Here is a 23,093-nt window from a genome sequence, read left to right as displayed (position 1 = left end):
TCATGAGCTGTAATTTCACCACATTTATGGCATACAGTCAAATCTTCAGTGCCGACTCTTAGCAGGCATGCATACAAAAAAAAAATATGAACTATAATAAAAACATATAAATACCTTTTTGATTATTTTTATTAAGTGTGCATTCATAGGGATATTTATTGAGTGATATTGTATGACATTATATGATGTAAGATAAAGACTTTTTGAATGAAATGTTATATCAAACAAGCAAAACACTTTTTTCATTGGGGATGTGTGTAAGTTTTTTTTTAGGGAAACTCTAAGATAAAAAACTCCTTTCTGCTCTATATTTACATACATTTACTGCTTCTTTCTTAAGATTCATAACCACATTTACACAAATACTCTTGCCAGTCAAGATTACCTAACTTGTCTCTTTTCACTGCAAAATTATTTCAATTTTGGTTCATCAAAATAAACAAAAAAGTACTCTGGCAGAATCTACTTTAAAGCAGGTGAACTGAAAAATCCAGCATCTCATTACAGTAAGAAACAAAAGGCTCCTCCGTCACAGTGAAGAGTTTGTCTGCTCATAAAGCATTTACTGGAATGGGTGTCTGTTCTATGGCAAGACCTCTAAAAGAGATCAGAAATCCTGTTCTCCCATCCTCTGTATAGTTATGCTTGAGTAATACTGGTCTGGGCAGGACGGAAGATGGGACTTTCTCAATCTGGTGATCCTTATGATGATCCTCCAAGTCCTTTCAGGTTTATTCTGCTGTTCAGCTCATGCAGGATAGAGTAAAGGTGGGTGGGACTTTTTAGGGCACTAAAGCGCCATCCTCTGTACACTTGAGTTACAAATCAATGTTATTCCATTTTGGCACAGATGTCTCTATTTCCTTTGACAGCTTCTTGCTGACTTGTTTTAGGTCCTGTCGAGGAAAATAGAGAGAGTGAGTTTCAAATGGTGACAAGCAGATGTAGTACCTGCTGTAAGGATGCATGCAGTACCCTCTTTGCCCATGATCCTCTTCTACCCAGGCTACGATCTTCCCTTCCCAGCCAGGCACCACTGCATCATCCTGGAACACCTGGGAGAAGCCATAGGTCTTTCTTATACATTACACAACATATGTAACATTTTATTTAGATTTAATTTAGCTCAGTTTTTCTCAACATTTTTAACTTAAAAGTCCCTACTGTTCAAAAAAATATTTAAAGAACCCCTTCATAATTGAAAGTTTGCTGGGGTCCCCTAATGGGCACTGGCCTTCTGACTGAGAACCACTGATTTAGATGCTTGAATGTATTGAGAAAATATCCTGTTGACTGATAATGTGGCAATACCTCTTCCTTCACAGTGCCAAACTCTGGATCCAGCGCTTTAAAATGGTACCGATAATTGCCTTCCCGATCAACAGCAGCCTTGAAGTCTCGCAGGGTGACCTCCCCAAGCCTGTTGACATAAGACAATGAAAAATTTCATAGCACATGTCTATGTGATTCCAGAGTTTAGTTATTTAAGGTTTAATATATTCTCAAGCCACATATATGTGTAACAGAGTCTGACCGACCTCTTAGGGATGTTGATCATGAATGGCGTGAGGGAATGGTCAGTGAAGTACAGGACTTTGGTGCATGCTGAAGAGTTTAACGCAGGGCTGCTCTGAGAATGAGCCATTTCTGTAAGAGAGCAGAGGAGATTCTTCACTTTAGTAATGTTTTAAATAGGGATGCATCGATACCACTTTTTCCAGAGCAAGTCAGGTACCCATACTTTTATATTTGGAACTTGCAAATACCGATGTCTTTATTTTCATTGCATTTGTAATTTTTAGAAATATTGGGTACAGAAACCAAAAAAAAAAAAGGAAAAAAAAGAAAGAAAGAAAAAGAATCACAGTTCATTTAGTAAACAGATATTTCCTTTCATTATCTTCACACTTAATTATACCTGTTAAAATGTTCTGTAAAAGCTTTTGTTATTTTCACTGTTCATTTTATTGTTCTGTGGTATTTCATCTTTAGTTTGTGACCCTGGACCACAAAATCAGTCTTAAGTCGATGGGGTATATTTGTAGTAATAGCCATTTGGACAACTTTAAAGGCGATTTTCTCAATATTTAGATTTTTTTTGCACCCTCAGATTCCAGATTTTCAAATAGTTGTATCTCGGCCAAATATTGTCCTATCCTAACAGACCATACATCAATGTTTTCAGATGATGTATAAATCTTAATTTCGAAAAATTGACCCTTATGACTGGTTTTGTGGTCCAGGGTCACATTAAATAGTGCATTAGAGCTGCTCCATTGCAGCGGCTCAGTACTGTAATCACAAGGCGTTTTCCTGTAATAATGTATAACCACTCGTTATACATAAATCTTTTAACAGCGTTAAACTTTGACTGCTACTTACATTTTTTCTTTAAATAAAGTCATGTTTTTCTTGACGTTTAAAAATGAATGTTGTTTATAGTGAATGCCCCTATAATTTTTGTTGATTTTTATATTTACGATTCAGTTTTAACCAAAATGATGAATGTGCCAAGTGAGCGAACAGCAGTCAAGATCATGCAACAGAAGTGCATGCGCTCTCTCTCTCTCTCTCTCTCTCTCTCTCTCTCATTACTGCCAAGTAACTTTAGTATTACTTTAGTATTTTTGAATGTTTAACATTATATTAATTACATACATCTACTTCAGAGACATCCTTAATCTCTAATAACTACATTCTGCTGTCTGTTGTTCTGTTGTCTGTTTCTTTGTCTGGACACAACACTGTTCACGTGTTGTGCGGTATTGGTTTTTGGTATCGGAGCATTTTAATGAGTACTAATATGAGTACAGGAGTGCAGTATCGGGCCTGATACCGATACTGGTGCATAGTTTAAAATAACCAGCAATATACCTAGTGAGAAACCACACAAGTACAAATGATGTTCATTTTTATTTTAATAGTTCCGTCATTTCCTGTACTGAGGTGTTTTGGGATTAAGATGTATGCTTACTTGAAGTAGGAGGCCAGGAGTCTCGATCTGAATGAGATGCTTTATGTCCTGGAGATTTGCCTCGGGTCTACCAAGAAACAGACTAATTTGAGAACAGAATTCTGGGATACTGTAGATCAGGTGCAAGACCTGCTGTGTGAGGATGGATAAACATTCCTCATACCCTCTTCTCCTGTTTGTGGCGTGCTTCCAGGTCATAGAGGCGATCCATCAGGCTGGCCACACCTTGCTCAAGGGTGTCCAGAGTGTGATGCTGAGGGTCGTGACCTCCAAAGCTGTTCCTCAGACTACGGAGAGCATCTCTTACTAACTGCAGCTCCTCAGCCTACAAGAGACACAATTACATATATCTCTATAGATATAATAGAATATATATCTAAAAAAAGGCTTCAGGATTATTTACCCCATAGTGTGGTTTTGATGTTGTGACGGGTGGGTGTGAGTAGCCATTGTTTTGCGAGCCAGGAAGCTGAAACAGATGACAGCGTGACAAGTCTTTACATGAAAATTATGGAAGCACTAAACACACTCTGGAATATGTGAAAACAAACAGCTGTGGGGAGAACTGTGTATTATTTATAGGTGTGTTACCTCCTCTGTCTCATGGCTCATTAACTCTTTGAGAATACTCTCCTTGTGCTCCAGCTCCCTCTGCAGGCAAGCCTGAGAAACACAGAAACATTCTCATTCACACTGACCTGCTCTATAAAAGCAAGTGCAGAAGTCTTAAGCTACATAATGAGCTAAACAGATAAATTATTAGGGCTCAACAATAAGGATTTTTTTCTGCTGCGGTGGTGAGCCCTAGTGACATTTTTAGTGCAGAAGTGTTAAGATAGATAATTAGATAAACATATAAATTATCCATGTTTTTAAAAAGTTTCAAAAGCATTAACTTTCAATTTAACATTTATAGAATACTAAAATTTTATGCAGTATATATTATGAATTATTATATATTACATATTGTAGATATTAATATTACTTTATTAATGACACAAATTTACAAAAATAAATTTACATTTAACTTTTACATTTACAACTAGAAGCATTTTTGATTATAATTTTTTATTTGTATACATATATTTTAATTATATATTTATTACATATTTTATACATTAATATTGAATGAGAAAATGTACGAAAATGTTAAACTTATGTATATATATTTTTACATTAAATACTAATTTGCAATAATAGCTGTACATTTTAGTTGACATGCATAAAGTCATCAACAAATGATTAAGTATCCTGCATTTCCATTCCCATCATGCAGTTCTCCTTCACAGCTGCTACGGTAGTGGAGCTCCACTCCCATCATGTGGTTGTTGTTGATGTCTGTTATGTTGGTTGGTGGTTGATTCTGCTTGGGCTGTTGCTGCTGCAGAAGTCGATCCTTTTGGCCCAGTTCTTTCTGTAAGTTTATTTGTTATAGGAAGAGATGTGGTATAACTAGCAAAGCTTTATAATGAAAATCAGCATTTGATTAAAAAAGCATTCTTTAATGTGGGGGATACTTCATTCTAGCTTTTTAAGATACAATCTACTCATACTTTAAAGCACAACTACAGTCAAGCTAACCTTTTGAAAAATAAGTTAGCTTCACTACAAGCTACTAATAAAATCTAGTAACAAGACTGAAGCTTAAAAGTATTATATTTCTAAATGCATAACTATCAGATAAAAGTTTCCTTTTTTAATTTCGCAATCAGAACAAATTAATATAATGTGACAAACAACAAGAATCTCAATTAAGATTTCAACATTAAACATGAATTACCACTAAATAATATCAATAGAACTAGAAAACATTATAAATTATATAAAACAACTGAAAACACACTAATGAACACTTACAGTAGTATTAGAATACATACTATTAAAACTGGTAAAATGCTTTTGATAAACACTATATTTTGTGTATACAAAACAAGACATGCCTTATATTCGCTGAGAAGTCTGTTCCTCTCTTCTAGCTTCCTCTGTAGCTCAGCCTGAGAAAATATACACAGATAATAACTGACAACTGGTCTCAGATATACTATAACTGAAACAAAATGAATATGCATAGCATAAAGGTCTCAGTTGCATGTGCTCACACTTTGTCCTGCCAGCTCATCTTTGGCCATACTGGTGCGCAGGAGTTCCTGTTTGAGCTGCAGGACTGAGGACTCCTGCACAGCCATTCGCTGCTGAAGAGCATCCTGATGACACAGGAGGGGGTTAATCAATCTCAACTCACGTATCTAACTTGTTTATATTAATCTGAAATATTAATGCGTTGAATTCTTCATTATGTAAGTGTGAGGGTCTTGTTTTTATAGGCATGTGGAGTTTGGAGGTATGCAAGACTTACTTTCACTCCCTGCAGGTTGCGAGCCTCCTGTCTGAACCTCAACAGCTCCCTCTGCATGTAAATTTAATATAAAGAAGAAAAACTCAAGAGACTTTACAGCATGAATTGGTTATAATGATATAAAAAGACCAGCACATACATAGTAGTAACTATATAGTTTGTTCTGTCAGATCAACTTGCACTGGCTAAAAGGGTCATTCATCCCTTTAGCTTTCATCTGGACAACCTCCTGTTGCAGGGTTTCAGTCACCTCCTTGCAATCTCAGTGAAAATTGGAGGACTACTGCCAGTTAAATAGGGTTTGTCATATAATTAAGGAAATTAGCACCAGGTGCCAGATTAACATTAATAACCATAAATAGGACTAAGCAGTGACATTGGAAATTATAGGTTGTTCTTTAATTTTGACCGCCACTGTGTGTGTGTGTGTGTGTGTGTGTGTGTGTGTGTGTGTGTGTGTGTGTGTGTGTGTGTGTGTATGTATATATATATATATATATATATATATATATATATATATATATGTTCATATTACAATAATACATAATATTACAATTCAAAGTATGTACTGTATTTAATATATTTTAAAATGTTTGTTATTTTTATTTTTAGGTTTTATTGTTTTTTTTATTTTTAATTTTAATTTTTTTTTTCATATTTTTTTTAGGTGATTTTTATTGTGTGCTTTTTTGGTGATGTAGATTAATTTCATATTATAATCAATGTTGAAAAAATATTTCCAGTATCTTTGTGGAAACGTGATTTTGTTTTTTCCAAGATCCTTTGGTTAATAGAAAGTTCAAAAGAACAGCACTTATTTTAAATAAAATTCCTTTAAATATTATAAATGTTTTTATTGTCATTTCTGATTCACTTTATACTTATGAATAAAAGTATTACATTCTAAAAAAAAGCCCAGCCCAGAACAAAAATACTTTGAAAGCCCACCTTTAGTTCTTGACTCTCCTCCATGCTCTGGTCCAGGCGACTTCGTATTACAACCTGTAGCACAACAACAAAGATTTTTTTTTTTGCTACTTTAGAACAAAACCACCATAACTATTACGCTAAACACAGAAGGAACTGGTTTACACAACAACCTTACAGAACACAGAAAAGAAATGGAAGAGAGAAACAGACACTGTTGGAGAGCAGGAGAGAAACCGATACCTGCGTCTCTCCCACAAACAAAGCAAAGTTCACTGTGAGAGTAACATGATCTGCCCTGACAGAACTTAGAGAAAGAGCAGGAGAGAATGTGAGAGATGGGGGGAGGGAGGGGCATAGGAAGTCACATATTATCAAGAGGGAGGGATATGCAGGATATGGAAGAAAAGAGGCCAATTTGGGGTAAAACACAACCGTGACAGAAAAAAATGTACGCACCAGTTGCTGCTCTGCATTTTCAACTCCCTCACCCAGACTGAGCGACACCTCCTGCTCATCCTCAGGTAATGAACCGTGGAGAAGGAGGGCCTATAAAACACACAAAAACATCTGTTATATGCCACAAGCTCTCTAGAAGCAATTCAAACTAAATTAGGAGATGATATATGTTATTGTCACCTGTAGGCTGGACACCATTTTCCGTGCCTCCTGCATCTCCCTCTCCAGTTGCTCCTGTTGCTCACATAGTTTGTCCTCCCAGGTGCAGCCACCAGCTAGACCATCATGCCCCGAGACAATGGCCTGGTCACACAGGGCCAATTTCACTGTGTCCTCTAATGGTAAACAGAGATAGATCATGACTGCTGTATGTGGACGAGACCATCAATGTCCAGATGACTGATTGAAAGGAATCAATACCTGACTTAATTGTTTTCTCCCTGGACAAGGTGTCTAACAGTCCTGCCTTCACGTCTGATAGGCTGATAAAGTCTTTGGGAGTGTGGGTGGGGCTCGGTGAACTGAGGCTGTTGAAATAAACCAAAAACATACTGTTATTGATGTTGGGCTAAACTTTAAAGTCAGGTCAACGATTGTCTAACACACAGCTTTTTATTGTGCTGTATTTATATATATATATATATATATATATATATATATATATATATATATTATATATATATATATATATATATATATATATATATATATATATATATATATAAATTAAATTAAATTAAATTATGGCTCATCCTAACAGTATCTTTTAATTTAAAATATACTTTAAATAGGCAAAGTGCAGCGTACACTTCCTTCTACGAGTTTGGAACAACATGAGGCTGGGTAAATGATGACAAAAAGTTTTTTTTGTTTGAACATCCCTTTAAATGAATTCCACTTATTACAGAATTATCATGGAGGTGTTCAAAGAGTGATTTACAATATCACAAAGACAGATGCTTTTGTTGTTTGTTTATCAGGTGCTGCATCTGGTTTCTCAGAAAGGCAGAGCTAGATAAAAATAAACAGTCCTGAAGCAAAGGAGGAAAGTGCCTTTTAAAACCAGTTGCCATGGAGACCTTTTGCAGATATGAACAGCCAAGTCTGTCAGGATCTGCTCTTGTGTTTGATCTGATTCCCTATCAATAATGCACGTTAATCCGTTTCAAAGGCACAGGCTTATGAGCCAATGTCTTGCATGCATGAAAATTATAACACCTTCAGTTTGAAAATTACAATACAGCATTTCTGTATCAGTGTCAAACATGTGTTCTTAAATATACAGTATTAAAAATACAGGCTTTTCAATGACACATTTGCTTAAAAAAAACATTGTAAAAGCATATAATGTAAATTGAGGTTTAATCCAAGTCTCCTGAGGTTGGAAAGTCAAAGTTTTGGAATAATGGACTTTAAATGTTTTTTTCATTAAAAATATCTTTATTTGTGTTTTGAAAATGGGTCTTATGGGTTTATTATCTCATGGGAACTGTCTTTTTCTGTCAGTTTCAGTTTTCCCACATGCATTAGACTAGTGGAAGAGTGAAGGCCTGACACCACAATGTCTTTCAGGCACTGGAGCGTAGGATACGGATCTAAACTAAGCTCATGATGGGTCAATCCAAGTGCAGCCCTGGCAGATTTGTCTGTGAGGGGACAGTAAAAGCTTGCAGCTCCAACAACCTCACTCTTTCTCGGTCTACTACCTTGAGGCATGCAAATTTAAACCCTCCCGCATCAATTGTCCTCAAACTAAGTCACAAAAATGAAAGGACAGTCCTGCACCCTTTGACACAAATGACCTTCAGATTTGACAGAGTGTGACGATGCTGTCATTATCAATGCTGGACTTATATATTGGGGAATAAATCCCATCCACCTCATGTTGCATTCACTTACAGTGACATTTCCACCAACACATAGAGCGAATGGATCTTACTTGGGTGACCTTTGGAGGATTCATGTTTACTTTCAGACAGATTTAGGCCCGGGGTTTCCCCATGTCAATTTGCATTGTGTGGATTTGGTGCAGTGCTTCAATAAAAAAAAAAAAACAGGAGGAGCATATCATGCCTGGAAATCCAAACATTTTTGAGCTCTGCAAATGATTAGTGTTCTATATGAGATGGATGAAGACAAAATGCTAAGGCAGTCATTTTAACAAAGCAACAACGCTTTCTCTCAAAAGAAACAGAGCACTTGTTCTTTTTCTTTTTTTGTTTAGTGTGTATGTTGTGCTGGCTCTCATTGTCCTAATCCAGGCTGCGGAGCGCAGAGATCCTGAAAGGGACGGCCCGTCGCACTCCACATTACTCGCTTTGTTTTATTTTTCTCACGTTGTGGGGAGGGAGAATTGAGGGGACTGTTCTCTTTCAAAACCAAATCTAGACCCCCTCCTGTTTGTGACCCACACAGACACTAAAGACCTTCACTTTATTCAGTTCAGTACTCCACCGTTTCTTTTTTTTTTTCAGTGCTGCATTTGCCAAAGAAAAACATCAATTAATAGATGGACACCAAGTGAACAAACTCATGTGATCTAAACTAAACTGGAAAAATCCCTCACTATTTATTAAGAGTTTTGTTCTGATCTTTGAACCAGTGTTCTAAAAACAAGACTCTATAAACAATGTGTGTATTGATGTTCAAAATTTTTTAGTAGTTTAATATTCATCTTGATAGTTTTTCATGAATGAAGCCCGATGTGAGTGTTGATGTGAGAGATAGTAAAAAAATAAATTTTCCTGACAATTCTAGGGTGGTTCCCAGTGTTTGTTAGGGTCCTTTTTAGTGTGTTGCTATGTGGTTGTTTACAGCAAGAAAATGTATTTTATATATATATATATATATATATATATATATATATATATATATTTTAAGAAATTCATAGCGAAGAAATGCAGCCTTGGTGAGCATAATGACTACAGTCATAATTTCACAACTGCTGATAACCAACAAACTGCAGTACGTATTGTGCATCCATTAAAGTCCAGAACAGGTTACACATGGATGTTTAACACTTAGGTGATGTTTTAAAAGTGAAAAGTAATAGTGATGCAACCACAAGACACTTAAGGCCCGTTCATACCAAGAATGATATCTATAAAGACAACTATAGCAATAACTATATTAATATCCGCACCAAGGCACGATAATGTTCTGCTATTATAAGCGCACACTGCATTTATGTCGTCTGCCACTTTAAATGTTTGAACTCTTTAAAGCATGATGGATTCTGATTGGCTGTCAATGTTTTTAATGTTTATTGTTTTAAAAAAAAAAAAAAAAACGTTCTGAAAATGATTCCCATGGCATTGTGGTGTGGACTTCCCTATTCTCATAGAATAAGAATGATTATTAAAACTTTATAGTTCTCATTACAGTTATCGTCCTTTGTGTGATTGCTGTGAGCTTTTATTTGTATGTAAAATTAGTTTGAGTGTATGTTTTGTGTATGTTTTAAGTGGATGCCCATGGGACATGTAATATATCAAGTACTGTCCAAAGTGCTAAAGCATTTCAAATGGCCTTGAAGTGTACAATATCAGCAAATGCTGTTGCTGAAACATCCTTTATTCATAGCAAAGATGGGTGGAAAACGACAGCTAGAGAATGACTGACTGATTCCACTGGGATGGAATCAAAGCGAATCCACAAAGCGTTCTTCTAGTTATAAATAAAGATCCGCTATGGCTGTTTTCTCTGGATGAAACATGTGCCTGTGCTAAGATCCTTCCTATGCAAAGTGTTCTCACCATTCTTTTTGAAATGCAAAACAAAAAGAAACAAGTAAAATGTGCTCCATTTTTCATAAGCTACTGCAGCATGCACTGACTGGGTTTTATATAACCACTGATTGAATGCAGTGGGAACATAAAGAACTGTTGCTGTATGGTGAAGCCTGCTCTGATGATTCAGTCTGGCTTCAGAATCCCAGCAGTAAACCCAATAATCTCTTTAACGGAGCTCGCTGTGATCCTCCCAAAACATCTTCTCCCCTGATAAATATTACTGGATCTCAGAACATTTTCTCACATCTCCCACACACTCGCATATCAAACCGCAAAAATGACCAACAAGTGATCCAATGCAAATAAACAAGTTCTGCTCTGAGATTCTAACATGAGATTATTCAGTCTGAAGGGTCATTAGATGATTCTCATGAGAGCTTATCAGATGCAACTGTCACAAAACCAGGAGTCATTTGGTGGGGTGGCAGGAAGCTCATTAAAATGTATTTATGCTCCAGTGTCAGTAATTGGGCACAGGAGCCAGTGTTATTTAAAGAAAAAGGTCCGCAGATGCAAAACGTCAACATAATGGAAATTCTCGGCTGCCAAGGTGAGAGTTCAAGAATTATTTCACATCTGGGAGGTTGTTTTGAAGAGAAAAGGCTGAGCAGACATATCCGGCATTCTTTGCACTGTTGTAAGGAAAACAAACTGCTTTGCAACAAAACAAGAGAGAAATATTCTTCACATGCATTCAAGGCACTTCAAAGTGTCTGACTGAGTGGAATATTGTGCTCTGTGTCAATGACAGATGGCAATGACACAAAATTTGATCCTAAAGCACAGCACAGGTGGCACTGACATACAGTAGAAAACATGATCGAAATCTTGTATGTGAGCTACAGTAGAAAAGTAAATTGGGTCAGATCCTCTAAAGAACCAACTGCCAACTCCTTCGCATTCTGATAGCTTTTTTTTTTGTGTGCTTCTAATGGCTGTCAATGTGAAGCTTTTACTGAGAGGCATAGGACAGCATCGGAAAAAGTGAGTTGGTGAGTGAAATCTGAGTCAAACTTGACTTTAATAAAAATATACAGTATATATATATATATAGCTAAAAATACTTGCAAATATGCTTGTCATAGACTGCTGAGCGTTAAGTGATTATTGAAGGGACAATTTACCCCCCAAAAATGGAAATTCTGTCATCATTTACTCGCCCTTAAATTGTTATAAACCTGTTATAAACTTCTATTGTATGAACAAAAAAATAGAGACATCTCAAAATATCTTCATGTTCCACATAAGAAATAAACCCATTTAGTATTTTGGAGCAACATAAGGGTGAGTAAATCAACTATTCCTTTAAAACATCACAAATATGCTTTGATAGTGTCTTACCATTTGATTTGTTTGGCTCCCATTTTGGCACCCTCTAGAAAGTTTCTAGCCCTCTGCACCACATTTATTCATCCATAGACCATAAGGAAGTCTAGACATCAGCATCGTTCTTACAGACAACTTCTTTAGAGTCCTGCCTCAGCATGCAGTGTCTACAGCGTTACCACTCGTTTGCTAACTAGCTCCTTTTAATCACCATGTTTGGAACTGACAGCGGATCCTATCTGTGAGTTCAAAGCCTCTTCAGATGCACCTGACGTTGTCCATATGGAAATACTGTTTTCAATCCGTCCACGGTGACAGGACAGACTGAGTAACACTGCTCTGTTACCAAGGCAGCTGCATCCTGCTCCCCTCCTCTCCTTCTCTCTGGCTGTGAGTTGGGCTAATTATTCTTCTCAGTTCAACCTGTTCACAGACGCCTCCTTCACTTCATAAAGCTCTTCATTGCAGAGATCCGCTTGTCCCTGTCTAGTTCTCGCGCTCCCTCCCTCACTAGCTCCTCTTTTTCTGTGCGGAGATGTTAGACTCGGTCCGGCCTTCCTCTGTTTACCCTCCCCCTCCAGCCCTCCCTCTATTTTGTCTTCTCTCTCTGTCCTGCCTCTCTCCCCATCTGTTAGGACCGGTATTTTGACAGAGGGGGAGCTGGTACAGGACTGTTTGGCTCAGATCTGCTTTGGACAGTTTACTACAGCATAATGCATTTCTGATTTAACACAACATTCAGACATAACTTTTCTTTCACAGAGGGTAGGCATAAAATAATCACAAAATTGCTATAATTACATAGGATTCACACTTATTCCTGTGATGGCAAAGCTGAATTTTCAGCAGCCATTACTCCAGTCTTTAATGTCACATGATCTTTCAGAAATCATTCTAACATGCTAATTTGGTGCTCAGGTGGTTTTTCTTTGAATGATTATTTTTTGATAATTTGGTGCTTAATATTTTTTTTGATGATTATTATTTTTTTTTTTGATTATTTGATTAATGGAAATTCTTTTGCCCATATTAGCTAATACTGTTTAATTAAGCACAATAAATGTACATAATATGTAAACAAGTTGTTTTACTTAAAATTCTAACAGTATTTGAGAAAAAAATAAATTGTATTGTTCATTGATTTGGGGTGCTGGTAGATTTTTTAAATTATTGAAAGGAGAGCAGACATAGACTTAGGCTGATTTATCATCCAAGATGATATATTTGTCTGTCACTAGTACTCTTTATTTAATAGTACTGTGAAAAGAGAACTGAATAGTACAGTGGAAGAGAGAACTGATTATGTTTGTGACATTGTGTAATCCAAACTTGAACAAGCACTGCAACATCTCTGGCAGAATGGAAATCTAAAATGATCTCTTCGCAAATCAATAAAGGTGGACAACATATGCACAATGCAAGCAAAATGCTGTCTATCATGGCAGAAAAACTGTTCTGTTTAGATGGATTGCAGAGGTATCATAAATACCAGTCTCGTAAAAAAATAAAGAACAATCTGCTGAGAATCGCTATAGTGAGATCTTCAATTGTTCTCCTTTCAATTTATACATTAAATGGTCAATAAAAAATTGAACAATTTTTAAAAGCATTTAAGTTTAAGCATGACCCAAATGTATCCTCATCTCGAGTCCTGACCCTTATAACCACTGTGACTCTTACCTAACCTACAGGGCAGTGATCTATCCAGATCTGTCAAGTTAACACTCATCAAATGCCTCTTAATTTCAGTCCAAGTCACTGACCTGACAATGTCTAAGAATGGTTTCCTGCATAACTGTTTCTTCATTTTAAAGACATTTCTGTGAAACAAGAATTAATGACTAAATGTACAAATGATGTTCTTTTTGATAATCAAGGTATTGAATCAGCTCTTCCAGATAAAATCATAGCTGATGCCTCACATAAAAGAGCAGTCACACGTTTTCTGGTCTTCAGTGGCAAAGCATGATGATGCCTTAAAGAAAGCCTGTGGGCAGGAAAATCTCTGGCCTTATAAAACAAGCAGTGAGAAAATCCTCGTGACAGCCTCCTCCAGCCTATCTATGTGTTCTACTCTCATAAAAGCAGAGAGAATGAAAAAGGTTGTGATAACATGTTTGTGTAAATTTTGTAACTAAGAGATGGCCTGCAATGTCAACGTGATTTGTAAAACTGAAGCAAACTATTCACAGCTGAATGCATTCTCAACTTACAAGCTTATATCTACAGCAACATCCTTTTGTCTATTAATATGCATTTTCACTAATGTTTTGTTGAAATTGTGATTTTGATTAAACGCTTTTAATGCATTTTAAATATTAATTTAGAAAATGTCCAATTTCTCATTATCTTCTTTCTTTCAGTACTTAGAATTGTGTAAATGTTAGATTCACATTTCCAGCTTTATGAGCTTTTCCAAAGAATTTGGTTCCAACAATTAGATTTTTTTTAAAGATGACTTTTGAAAGCAGATCTAAAATATCTTCTGTATATTCAAACTATTAGTTCATTCTGTTTAAAGTAATACACAGACTAGCTGCATTCTATTTACCCATCAATATTCAGAATTTACCCAGTAGATCTTGCTTCTGTCTCCTCTTCAAATGTCCCTTTCTGCCCCTCGTACTGCTGAACCAATGCTCGGACACTCCTGCAGGGGTTCTCACTGTCCTCCTCGCCACTGCAGCAACGACTAAGAGCATAAAAAAAATAATACAGAGAGATTAGAAAAGGTAAACTAAATGGATTAATAACTCTCTCTGAATACATATTTTGAATCATTCCGCGCTGTTTCAGGCTTACATAAAATATTTTCAAAAGCTCCAACAGAGCACATTAGAGATCATTGCTCTCTAATGAGAACCACACCATAATTATTGCATACATTTAGATTTGAAGATCTGATTATCAATATGCTACCTCTGATCTGAACTGCAATTCCAACTGACAGCAGCAAGAGGGCAGTGATTGGTCAGTTTTTTATCCGTTTTTTTTTCATCATTTATGGCTTGTTTTTTTATTTGTTATATGAAAGGAGAAAGGATAACACTAATACCTGAAGTCAAACAGACCGGAATTTATGTTTTAACTGATAACATTTCACCTGTTTTGTGAATCTTAAGAAAGATTCGATTTAAGATGATGATTTGTTCATAAACTGGACATAGTTATTTCTCTCTTGAACTTTCATGAAAGCACCAATGAGAGCTGGGTTGGATGTGGCAGGAATTTTACTGAATAATGACTTCTATTCCAGCCTGTTCCACAAAGTCATCTAACCACATGAGGGTCAGTAAATGACAAAACTTTTTTTTTGGATGAATCTGTTTTATAGATCTTTGAAGAAAAGCTAATTGACCCTCTAAAAATGAGGAGGAGATTTAAGAACAGGTGGACTCTATGGAAGCAGTTCTACTTAAATGAATAGACATTTACAAAATTCTTTTGAAGGAGGTAAAGGGATGAATGAAGCTACATGTACCTCCATTCTTGCCTTAGATGAAAAACGGAGCGGCCAGGCCGAGAGGCATCCTGCCTGGCTGCTGCCAGTGCTGCTGCTGCATTCTGGGCCATGGCCATGGTGGAATGAGGTCTGTGATTGGCTGAGGAGCCAGTGGAACTCCTGCCTACGCCAGCTCCAGCTCTGTGACTGGCTGATGCGGAGGGTTTAAAATGTGCAGCTAGAGCGAGGATGAGCCTCATGGCGGATTTGAGGTTCCCCTCCACAATGTCTTTGAGTACAGAGAGAAAGAAGAGATCTTAAATAAGCAGTTTTATCAGCTTAACCATGATTAAGTGCCTGCTTTGTAACTCACCCCTGGCAGATGTTTGTGGCATTCTGATCCGTTTGGATGATACAAACTGCAGAACCTTTTCCACATTCTGCTTTCTCTCCTGGTCATTATGTGGCACATAATGAATGCCATCCAGCAGCTCACCAGCTGCCAAATATATAAAACACATCTCAATACAATGGCTTATTATACAGTCCTGCAATAAAAATGTAATATGATGTACAGGCTTACCCACTATCTCAATGAGGTGTGCTAGAACCACACCATCTCTGAGATCCTGTCGTAGATCACTCACAGGTTTCAGTTCAGGCTTCTTTCTCAGCTGTGCATTAACCCAAGACACATAGGCAGCCAATTGCTGCTAGAAAGACAAACATTTGATACAGGTAAGTGCAAACTTGGTTATAGTCTAACAGCTCAAGAGTAGATTGTACTTCTGATTTTTTTTTGCTTGCAAATATTTTACTGCTATTTGACTGCTATATTTTATGTCTGCATTTATTTGGTCAAAAATATAGTAAAAATACAGTAACATTATAAAGCAAACAGTGAAATATTACAATTTAAAATAACTTTTTTTATTTGAATACATTTTAAAATGATGCTATGATTGCAAAGCTGAATTTTCAGCAGCCATTATTCCAGTCTTCAATGTCACATGATCATTCAGAAATCATTCTAATATGCTGATTTGCTGCTCAAGAAACATTTCATATTATGAATGTTGAAAACAGTTGTGCAGCTTAAAAGGGTCATATGATGCGATTTCAAGTTTTCCTTTCTCTTTGGAGTGTTACAAGCTGTCAGTGAATAGATAAGATCCCTAAAGTTGCAAAGACTAAAGTCTCAAACCCAAAGAGATATTCTTTATAAAAGTTAAGACTCGTCCACACCCTCCTAAAACACCTCGTTTAAACACCCCCCCACATGTCTACATCACTGTGTGGGAAGATTTGCGTAACACCGCCCGAATGTTCACGCAAAGAAAGAAGGCGTAACATTAATTCTCGCTGTAGTATTGTTGCTGCCACCGCCACCATGTTGTGGAGATGCTGTGTGTTTCGTTGTGAAACCGAAGCTGCTTTTTTTGGGCTTCCAAAAGAGGACACAACTAGAAATCAGTGGTTAAGTTGTATTTCCAACAATGTTCCAGAACAGTTCAAATCAAATATTTGTGTGTGTGCAACGCATTTAACGGAGGACTGTTTCCTGAACCTACAATGCCGGCTGTTCTGACTCCCCTGTAAGTATGTTTTCATATTTTAAAAAATTTACCACTGATGATTCAAACGCGAGTTTTGAGCAGTGTAGAGTAGCGCTTGTTGTTTGTCCTTTCTCCGATCACAAATGCAGACAAATGGTTTTGTGTTTACGTGAAACGAAACGCAATGCGTAAAAAGACAAAATCCCCACTGGATGCAACAAATGCCTTGCGTATTGTTTTTGTCTCGTGGCGCCGGGACACGGCATCACAGTATGTTAAGAGGCGTAACATTTCCGTCACACACTTGAGGTTTTCAGCCAATCACAATGCACTGGATAGCTGGCCAATCAGAGCACCTCGCTTTTCAGAACGATAAAATTTGTAAAAATCGGCACGTTTCAGAAAGGTGGTGCATAGAGGAGAAACAATAACGTAGTTTGTGGATAAGAATAGGGCTGTGCAATAAATCGCATTCGATTGTCATGCGCATCTCGTCAGTAAAGCCGGTGCTGTGATTAGTAGTAAATTAGTGGTCGACCGATATATCGACAAGGCCGATATATCGGCTGATATTTGGCATTTTTCAAATATCGGCATTGGCCGATAAGTTCTTCTGTTTAGCCGATGCATTCATGATGGGACTTTTATTTTGACACACACAGTGCTCACATTCTCCCTCTTGTTCACTGTCGTTGTTAACAGTTCTGTCTAATACGGATAGATGTCTGTCTAATAATCAGATATAATGGTTAAACTAAGGAATTAAAATGTATACAAAAAAGTATTATTACGATTGCTTTTATATTGTTAGTAATAGAAAGGCAAACATTATAATACTTTCTCATTTGCTGTCAGCATTCAGCAAATATGCTTTTACATCATTTAAACAAATCTTTGAATGACTAATGAACATCTAATTTCAACAACCTTGCAAACTTAGTCTAATCCAGCTGTGAGATCTTATGAAGTGTGGATGTGTGTCCTGCATGTGTTCTCTGTGACAGTCGGTCCATGTGAATTGAATGCTGACAGGAGGAGAGTTCAGCTTCACTGACATGCCCGATCGACAAACTTTAAACTTGTGATTTCAAATTATGCTGTGCTTCATGCTTTTGCCCAATGTCATATTCATGTCATTTTCACTGTGTGCTGTGTGTAAAATGAGTGTTACATTGGCTTTATTTGAAAAAAAAAATTTGATTCCCAATGCACACAAACTTCCCAGAATACTGAGTGCCCTGTTGGTTACAGTTTTTGCTTCCTTTTTATTTATATTTTTATTAAATATGTGTTTATTTGTGAAAAATACTTTGTCACTGAAAGTATAAGCATGTTTATTTTACACATTTTTTTTACCCATTTCAGATGATTTAAAATTTCTTAAATACAATGAATAAAAATTTAATTTACAAATTTAAGGTAAGTGGTTGCAATCTATATATTTTAGCTACATTTAGACAAACAAATTTAGTTGACTAACTTAAATATAATATATATATATATATATATATATATATATATATATATATATATATATATATATATATATATATATTAAATGTAGCTAAAATAAAATGTTTGCAACCACTTACCTTTAAAAAATTTAGTATACATTTTTGACATTAAATAAAATTATATCGGCTTTATATCGGCCACCCTGCTTTCCAAGATATCGGCACCCGCTGTTAAAAAAACAATATCGGTCGACCACTATAGTAAATCACCATCACCTGCTTTCAGATGGAGCAGCATTTACTACACAGAGCCGTATTCACTGACAATCGAGGCAATATTGCATTCATAATCGAATGCGATTCATCTGCGATTATGAATGCGATATTGCCTAATTGTCAGTGAACTACGGCTCTGTGTAGTGAAAGCCGCTCAATCTGAAAGCAGGTGATGGTGATTTACTACTCATCATGGGAGCGGCTTTACTGACGAGATTTAACAATCGCATGCGATTAATTGCACAGTCCTAGATAATAATGTTTTTTGAACCTTAAACTACATAAACACATTGCATTACACCAAATACACAAAATAATGTTCTTTTTAGCAATGTCATATGACCCCTTTAATATTCTTCTAGAAACTGTAATACATTTTATTTTAGGATACTTTGAGGAGTGGAAAGTTCAAAAGAACAGCTTTAAATCAGGCTGTCATACAGCTTAAGCACAAATCACAAGTCTCAAAGGAGCCAATGACTCTATGTGTGCTGTTAAACTGCATACCTCCCCTGGAAAGACAAATGTTCCCCTGTTCCATCCCAAAATGAAAATTTAGTCATTATTCACCTACCCCCATGTCGTTCCAAACCTGTAAAAGCTTAGTTTGTCTTCGGAACACAATTTAAGATATTTTGGATGAAAACAGGGAGGCTTGAGACTTTATATCTTAAATTGTGTTCCTAAGACGAACAAAGCTTTTACAGGTTTGGAATGACATGGGGTAAGTGATTAATGGCAAAATTTTCATTTTGTGATGGAGTAACCCTTTAACTGCTGATGGTCCTGGTGGAGAGGTTATGCAAGATATGCCTGTGTTGATATCAGCTAGGATACCCATTGTCAAAAGAAATTTATGCCTCAGTGCTCAAGATGCACCTGCTTTGACAGAACAAGTCCCTCCTCATTCACCCCGGCCGGTCAGCCTCACCGGGGTTCAACAGTGTGGATTAGTCTGACTTGCACTTTCTCTGCCATGTCACAAAAGGACAGCTTAACTCCCCACGTTCACGCTTCCTCTTCAGCAAATACATGTAGGAATACAAAGACTGCAGTGAGGTTTGCCGCAGTCTACCCTTTGGCAAATGTGCTGCGATGTGCAATTTTTTTCCCCCTTAAATGCTGAAGAATGAGAGATGGCAGCAGAAAAATAAAATTAAGACTAAACAAGTACAATAACTGACACAAAAGCACTATAAAAGTATCATAAATGTTATCCCTATGACTTGTTCACTACATTTTATGTCTTCTAAAGCCATACGATGACTCTGTCTGGGGTATTCAGAGCTTTTCTTTTTAAACAATTCTTATATGTGACACACTACTAATTAAACAGATCTATTTAAAAAGATCAGTAAGATTTAGATTTTTTAAAGACATGCATTTTTTATTCAGCAAGGATGCATTAATTTTATCAAAAGTGACCGTTAAGATTTTTTAATGTTATAAAAGAGTTCGGTTTCAAATTAATGCTGTTCTTTTCCACTTCCTATTCTTCCAATATATCATGTATCATGGCTTCCACAAAAATATTAAGCAGCACAACAACATTGATAATAATAAGCATGTTTATTGAGCACTACATCAGCATAAAATAATATAAGACTTCTTTACCAACTTTACCGACCCCAAACATTTAAATGGTGGTGCATGACTGAAATTGAACATGCATGACATGAAGTGTCACACCTTTACAAAACACACTCTGCTATTAATCTGGAAGACTGTGGGGAAAATCTTTCCTGAGCCTCAACCTACCAACCAACGTCAAGTTCACATCATATGCCAACATGTGCACCAAAACCCATGCACACCAAAATAAAGAAAACAAAATGAGCTCTGCATGTTTTTCATGAGGACTCTTGATGCATTTATTGATTTGCCACATGGTGGGCTGACTAACACAATGCAAGCTTTGTCTGAAGCATATCTGTCTCACTACAATCTAACAGTGGCCCAGAGTGACAGGCTTCCCAGTGAGACCAACTAACACTGAGAGCTTTTAGCACAAATGCACTGTAAGATGCTTGCTGACCGTGCCGTAACACTGGAAGGTAGCAATAGTCCTGCACAGCCAGCTTTACAAAGGAGCTGTCTGTCCCAACAGCGACCTGACGGACGGATACATCTCTATCACTGGAGTCTGCTGTATTCTCACCTTATACACTAGGTAAACAGTCATAACAAAAAATCAATGAGTGCTTGACAGTTTAATAGTTACAGCCTGAGGGCAGAAAGATGTAGAAGCACTCTGTCTTAGGAAACATCAGTAGGAATGTCTGCTGATAGTGCACGTGGTTATAGAAATGGCATAATATGATTAACACCTCCTCCCACACTTAGCACCATTTCTAAGAGCATGATATAGTTATCTCCACAGGTTAAAAGGGCTTTAACACTTATTTAATGGTAGTACCTGCATGTAAATTATATGAGAGTTAAAAAACTACTGTGTTATTCTAATGAAAATATAAACTAATCCAGCACTATACACTTTTTTTTTTAAATGTCAAAGAAAGCATAGCTGACTACATGTACAGCACTATGTCTGACTGTGTCTCAAAGCCTCAAAGTCTATTTTTGCTGCCAAAAAATAGTTAAGGTTAGCACCTCACTAAAAAAAAAAAAAAAAAAAAAAAAAAAAAAAAAAACTGACTGTGCATCACGTTGTTTTACAGCGGTCAAGACTATCCTTTTCTTTGTTTGGACTGTTACTGGCATTTTACTGCTAACTCTTATTGTGAAAACTTGGGTGAAATATGGTTTATAGTTTACTATTTTTATTTAGCATTTTCATTCATCATTTCCTGTTTCAATGTTTATTTAATATTTTCTACATTTTCATAATTTAAAAAACATTCTTGTCAACAAGATTTATGCAATTGTGTTTCCTGTTTAAAATCATATAACACATATAATAAACATATATTCATATTTGTGTGGCATTAAATAGGATTGTGTCTCCTTTTACTTAACATCTGTCAACACTCCTTCGCTGTTTGTAGGTCTTATAAACTTTCACTCAAATCAAACAGATTCATTACTGATAAAATAGCACATGTAAAACATTTTATTATTTATAATTTTATGTAAAACATTATTTTCAAAGCATTTCTGCAACTATAATTCTTACGAAAACGCATTTATACACACACGCGCGCGCACGCACACACACACACACACACATACAGTATACATACTTATATATATATATATATATATATATATATATATATATATATATATATATATATATATATATATATATATATATATATATATATGGGATTTGATTTAAATAGCCTATATAAATGCAGAATGCAAACATTGACTATAAAATAACTTGTACGATGAAATGGATCCAGTGCATGAAATACTACATTCAACAGAACCTGGTAACTGTTGTTCTTCAGTAACAGCTCACAAAAGGTGTAAACAATACAATGCCTTCGCACTCTTCGCAGTTTCTTGCGTAAAACGCCTGTTGCGACAGCTACTGCTTTTGACTTTTTAGTGAGCATGGACTTGTCAGAACCTAAATGAGCAAATGAAACGAATGCACGAGTAAACAGACATGAGGGTTTAGGAGTTCAGTAGTACCTCATTGGGACCCTCCTGCAGCACGTCAAGCAGATTTCCTTTAGACAGGGATGAGATCATTCTTTTGACTTCTCATCAAGGTGAGAGGAGAGCGAGGGGAAAATGTTAACGGGCTTAGTCAGCGAGAGCGTTTAACCGCATAACGGAGGAACTGAGGTAACGTAAACAAAGGAAACTACAAAAAAACCATCAACCAAGGCGATGGCCATATGTGCCACCCCGTTAGCTCGCTAGACCTGAAACAGGATACGAGCTGGACGCGGATGGGGAGAGGCAATGCGCATGCGTTCGCAGCAGCTGCTCCACGGTCGTTATGGCAACGCTTGAGCTTACGTCGGCTGCTTTCCTTCTCTAGCTTCTGCATTGTGTGAAGTATATTGGTGTGGGATCGTGAAATGCACATTATAGTGCACATTATAATTATAATTTAAAGGAACTCATTTTTAAGTTAAGTTAAACCTTTTTGAACGCAAAGTACAGTAGAGGTGGTATAGTGTGGTTATCATTATATGTGTTCTGTCTTTGTTTTTTCATTTCAATTTGTATTTATCTTCTTGTGTTTTCGGAAATTCTATACCCAATTTATTCTGGCTTTCATTGTGTACAGACACATAACACCACATCCTTCCTGTCTGCCTCATGCTTCCTGCTTCTGCCTCTACACTTTTTTTATATACAAAAGTTAAACTTATAACAATTAGCTTTATATAGCTGCACTGAATTATATATAATAACTAGATTTTTTAATAGTTGTTTCTGAAATTAGGGCATATTTTGTGTATTTTTTATCCATTTATTTATTTTTTAATTAAATGTCTGTGTCTCCCTCTGCTGTAAGAAAGGGAAAAACATTATTATAAATAGCCAATAATAATAATAATAATAATAATGGCAATCTTGTTGTTGTTGTTATTATTAATATTATTGAAAAA

General features: G+C 36.4%; 1 protein-coding gene across 1 annotated transcript; it reads right to left on the bottom strand.

The window, feature by feature from the left end:
• Nucleotides 1-314: 314 nt before the first annotated feature.
• dixdc1b (DIX domain containing 1b) lies at nt 315-22,427 on the bottom strand. Its single transcript, XM_042710893.1, has 21 exons — nt 22,162-22,427; nt 15,859-15,988; nt 15,649-15,774; nt 15,315-15,564; nt 14,406-14,525; nt 7,137-7,243; nt 6,897-7,051; nt 6,717-6,806; nt 6,279-6,332; nt 5,331-5,381; nt 5,074-5,178; nt 4,915-4,968; nt 4,287-4,388; nt 3,566-3,637; nt 3,378-3,443; nt 3,138-3,299; nt 2,975-3,041; nt 1,539-1,647; nt 1,312-1,420; nt 976-1,055; nt 315-896 (listed from the first exon to the last, which is right to left on the bottom strand). Exons 1-21 carry the CDS (start codon nt 22,219-22,221, stop codon nt 890-892), a joined length of 2,076 nt encoding a protein of 691 aa, XP_042566827.1. The 5' UTR covers nt 22,222-22,427; the 3' UTR covers nt 315-889.
• Between the last annotated feature and the right edge of the window lie 666 nt (nt 22,428-23,093).

Source organism: Cyprinus carpio, chromosome A21 (assembly GCF_018340385.1).
Source record: "Cyprinus carpio isolate SPL01 chromosome A21, ASM1834038v1, whole genome shotgun sequence".
Taxonomy (NCBI): Eukaryota; Metazoa; Chordata; class Actinopteri; order Cypriniformes; family Cyprinidae; genus Cyprinus; species Cyprinus carpio.
Note: the sequence above shows the minus strand (reverse complement) of the source record. Positions and strands in the feature narration are given on the sequence as shown.

Excerpts from the sequence above, each read along its gene's own strand:
- dixdc1b (XM_042710893.1), bottom strand. The coding sequence starts at position 22,221 with ATGATCTCATCCCTGTCTAAAGGAAATCTGCTTGACGTGCTGCAGGAG. Across the intron at positions 7,052-7,136 it reads GGAGAAAACAATTAAGTCAG|AGGACACAGTGAAATTGGCC; the intron begins GTATTGATTCCT and ends GTTTACCATTAG. Across the intron at positions 6,807-6,896 it reads AAATGGTGTCCAGCCTACAG|GCCCTCCTTCTCCACGGTTC; the intron begins GTGACAATAACA and ends TGTGTTTTATAG.